General features: G+C 39.5%; 1 protein-coding gene across 1 annotated transcript; it reads right to left on the reverse strand.

The window, feature by feature from the left end:
• Window positions 1-2,943: 2,943 nt before the first annotated feature.
• Window positions 2,944-3,902, reverse strand: LOC118987898 (olfactory receptor 2A2-like). Its single transcript, XM_037047244.1, has one exon. It carries the CDS (start codon window positions 3,882-3,884, stop codon window positions 2,979-2,981), a length of 906 nt encoding a protein of 301 aa, XP_036903139.1. The 5' UTR covers window positions 3,885-3,902; the 3' UTR covers window positions 2,944-2,978.
• Window positions 3,903-4,735: the final 833 nt, after the last annotated feature.

Consider the following 4,735-nt stretch of genomic DNA (forward strand, 5'->3'; position numbering starts at 1 on the left):
TGAAATTGACACACACAACACAGCCAGTTCTTAACTACGATAAGCATGTTCTCAGGTATGTACGTTATCCATCAGCATTGGGTATGTTCTGTCATCACAGCTCTCATTTCAACCTGCATTCATAGATTCTATGGGTCTGGATGGGCCCTGTGGAATTCTGATTAGACTTTTTTTCCAAAAACAGAATGAGTAAAAATCAGCACAATGATCATTTAAGTGACTCCCAAATTAAATTTCCTGAAAATCTGTTTTCAAGTCATTGGTTTTTGCCCAATGTGGTCAATATGCAACTGAAGAATGAATGGATGTTCAGAAAGTCATGGTTGGTATATAATCATGGAAATAATTATAAATGTTTACCAACTGTATTTATCACGTACTGTGTGTTAAAAGGTCAGCAGTTTGATATTTTTGTTTGCATCTTGAAAAGGAAAGAATAAAGAATTTACTATGGCTTATTGAGCAGAGCCCAGGATACAGAAACTTCAGTTTGTAGCTGCCTGGGTTCTGAGTGTAAGAGGTGTGACCAGTGAGGGGACTTGTATTTCTACGGTTTTGGGAAATACCCTTCAAAATCATTCAATTCCATTTTATTTGATGCTGGCTTCCTTGAATCATATTGTTATTTTTATATATTTCTCAGATTTTTCAATCCTCACCTGAGGACATGTTTACTGATTTTAGAGAGAGTGGAAAGCAGGGGGAGAGAGAGAGGAAGAGAAACATCCATTAGAGAGAGAAACAATGGTGTTTTGCCTCTCACATGCACCCCGACTTTGGGCTGAAGCTGCAACCTTTTTATGTGCCTTGAGTGGGAACTCTATCCATGACCTCTTGGTTCATGGAATGATGCTCCAGCCAACTGAGCCATCTGGACAGGAGTTCTCAGATTTTTGAAAAGAGAAGTGGGACTTTTAATTGGAAGAGTAGAAACCAAAAACTCCTAGAAGAAAACAGGCAGTAAAAATTTGGATATTTATCATTGAAATATTTTTGCTGGTGTATCTCTTCAGTCAAGGGAAAGAAAAGAAAGAATAAACAAATGGGACTCTATCAAACTGAAAAGTGCTTGCACAGCAAGAGAAACCATCAACAAAACGAAAAGACCACCAATTTAATGGGATACATTAATCACCAAAGATATATCTGATAAGGGCTTAACAATGTCCAAAATCTATAGAGAAATTGGACAACTAAACCCCAATAAACAAGCAATACAACTGAAAAATGGACAAAGGACCTGAGTATACACTGCTCCAAAGAGGACCCACAGAAAGGTGCTCAACATCACTTACCATTAGAGAGATACAAATGGAAACCACAGGAAAATCAGCTCTCGTCTGTCAGAATGCCTATCATCCATAAATTAACAAAGAAGTACTGGCAAGGACATGGAGAAAAGGGAACCCTCCTGCAGTGTTGGCAGGAATGCAGACTGGGAATGCAGTCACTGTGGAAACCAGTATGGAGTTTCCTCAAAAATTAAACAAGATACTGCCTTATGACCTAGCCAATTTCCTTCTGGGAATATATTCAAACAAGCCTACAACACTAATTCAAAGGGATATAGGGTCAGGCACAAATAGTATTAAAATTTTTTTATTACAAAACCTCTTATCACAAATTCATCAGCATGTAATTCTGTAACATAACAATAACACACTCAAGCACACCATGTGCCACTTTAGATGAAATATTCACATTAAAACTACAAATTATACCCCCCTGATTACCACACCAACCACACTCAAGGAGGTGTTACTACTGACAGAACCTGTATATGTATTCCAAAGTTCCTTACAGGGTTCTTCACAACAGCCCAAAACTGGAGGCAGCTCCACTGTCTATTGCAGGTGAGGGGATAAAAAAGCTGTGGTACTTTTACACCATGGAATACTACATGGCCAAAAAAGAGAAGAAAAATCTTACCCTTCATGACAGCATGAATTGACGTGGAATGCACTATGCTGATTTAAGTAAGTTAGTCAGAGAAAGACAAGTAACACAGGATCTCATTTACATGTGGATCTAAGGAACACAATGAACTATAGAAAACAGGACTAAACAAAATAGAAACAGTCTCATAGATACAAAGAACAGACTGAGAGCTGTCAGAGGAAGGGGTTGGGGGGCTGGGTGAGAAAGGTGAATGATTAACTTCCCCAGCATTCTCTTCCACCACATCCTCCCTCCCCGCCCCCTACCCCCACACCCCGCTGTCAAAGTTGTCTTGTGCTCTTTGCTGCTACTTCAAGCCATCCTCAGCTGAGTGGTTCAGAAACTACAAGAATATTGGCAGGAAAAATGTCAAGAACTTCAACAGGGGATTTAAGCTTGCTCTGTTAGAAATGATCAAAACCCAAGAATAAATGTAAACTTTGAGTAAAGCTCAACACATTTACCTCTAGAAATATTTAAACATTTACTAGTACATTTCCTGCATTTGATTTTTAAGATATTTTAGGATGTTTTACATAGTTTCTTGTTGCACTACACATTTCCCTAACTTTTCCTCTTTGTTACCAAATTATTCCAGCAAACAATTTAGAGTTTCTTTAACCTTTCATTGCATTCACCACACAACTGGTGAGGCACATTCATATAACTCTGCAGTATTTTCTGTATTAAAATTTCAGTCCACTTCAGAAGGTCTCTCATAGTGCATTACTTTTACTGTGCTGTTTCCAACTACCACAAGGTGATAGGAGGTAAAAAATCTAAGTACATAAGCCAGAAAAGTGTGTTGATACAATTTTATCACAGTTAATTTGTTCTCCATGTAATATTTCTGGCTTGAAAAATGAGAATTTACTTTATTTAAAAAAGAAAGATAAAAATTGTAATAATTTGCTTGTCTTATTTCAAATTTAAAAGTTATGCTTTTCCATAAAAGTTTATTGTATTTTCAGAACTAGAATTTAAACAATTACTAATGGTATATGAAACTTCTATTTGGGAGAATTTTCTGAGTTTTCCCTTCACCTTGACCTCACCTGCAGCACCCTACACAAGGCGTCCTTCACCTGAGCATTCCTCAGGCTGTAGATGAGAGGGTTCAGCATTGGGTTAAAGAGACTGTGAAACAGGGACAGAATATTCTCCTTCTCCTCTCTTTGACTGGAGTCAGGGACCATATAAACCACCATGGCTATGCCAAAGTAGAGCCTGACTACACAAAGGTGGGAGGAGCAGGTAGAGAAGGCCTTCTTGCGGCCTTGTCCAGAAAGAATCTTCAGAATGGCCCAGAGGATATGTATGTAGGAGACCAGCATTAAGCAGAGGGGCCCGACTAAGACAAAGATAGAAGCAGCAAAGATGGCTACTTTGTTGAGCCAGGTGTCAGCACAGGCCAGCTTGAGGACAGACAAGAGCTCACAGAAGAGGTGGTTTCCTTCGTGAGACCTGCAGAAAGGCAGCCTTAGAAGAAGAAGCACGTTTATCAGAGCTAGGACAAATGCACACAACCAGGATGTGGTGGCCAGGACTGTGCACACAGTCCAGCTCATGATGACAGTGTACTGGAGGGGGTGGCAGATGGCCACGTACCTATCGTAGGACATTGCCATCAAAATCAGGCATTCTGTAGCAGCAAGACCCAAATGCAAAAATGTCTGCATGATGCATGAGACAAAGGAGATGGCTCTATTCTGGGTCACTAAGTTTTCCAGCATCTTGGGGACATTGTTGGAAGCATAGGAGATATCAATGATGGCCAGGTGGGAGAGGAAGAAATACATGGGGGTGTGCAATCTTTGGTCTAGACAGATGAGAACAAAGATCATACCATTTGCCAACAGACTGAAGGTGTAGAGCAGGGAGAAGACCCAGAAGAGGAGAACCTCTGTCTCTGGGCTGAGCTGGAATCCCAGCAGCACAAACTCCATGACCCATGACCAGTCCCTTCCCACCCCCATTCCTTAAAGACAGTTCTTCAGGAACCGAATTGTGATAAAGGTCAGGGCTGGAGAATCAATACAAAGTGGAGTTAATCTCAATGTGAGCTCAGAGAAAGGTTGTATCCTTGTCAATCCTTGAAAGCTTCCCCTTCTCCCCCAAACTGGTTACCTGTTTTTAACTTTCCTATGAAATAAATTGAAACTTATAGAAAATAGTCAAGATTTATGCAAAGAACTCCAATATAACCATATGCCCCGATTGAACAAATTTTACTAGTTATTTCATATTGCATTGTAATTCTTTTCCTCTATATTGTTATATATGAGTATTGCTTTTTTCTGAAGCACTTGAGATTAAAACTTAAATAGACACGATACCCATTTATCCTTAAATTTCTCTTCTTTTTCCACCAAAAACAAAGACATTTAGTAATCTAACCACATTATCATAATCAGACAATTTTATATTGACGTTGCTCTTTTACCAATATTATTCTCTCTCTACTTCCCTTACCAAGGGCCCAATCCAAAATGACATGTGAGATTTGACATCATTCATCTTTAGTCTCCTTTCACCTGAATTAGTCACCCTGTCTGCCTTTGCCATTCCTGACCACTGAATCTTGGAAGATTGTAGAGAAGTTCTTCACTACAATGTTCTCTAAATGGAACTGCATGCATATTCTCATTGTTTTAATCAGATTATTCACTTTCTGCAGGAAAATTAAGTATCTTCCATTGTGCTTCATGGGCAGGTGCATGAGGTTCACTGTTCCATCACTGGCGACGCTCACTCAGATTGCCTGGTGAACATGGTGCCTCCTGAGTATCTCCATTAT

The sequence above is a fragment of the Sturnira hondurensis genome, unplaced genomic scaffold (genome assembly GCF_014824575.4).
Source record: "Sturnira hondurensis isolate 20B ecotype Veracruz unplaced genomic scaffold, ASM1482457v3 Scaffold0005493, whole genome shotgun sequence".
Taxonomy (NCBI): Eukaryota; Metazoa; Chordata; class Mammalia; order Chiroptera; family Phyllostomidae; genus Sturnira; species Sturnira hondurensis.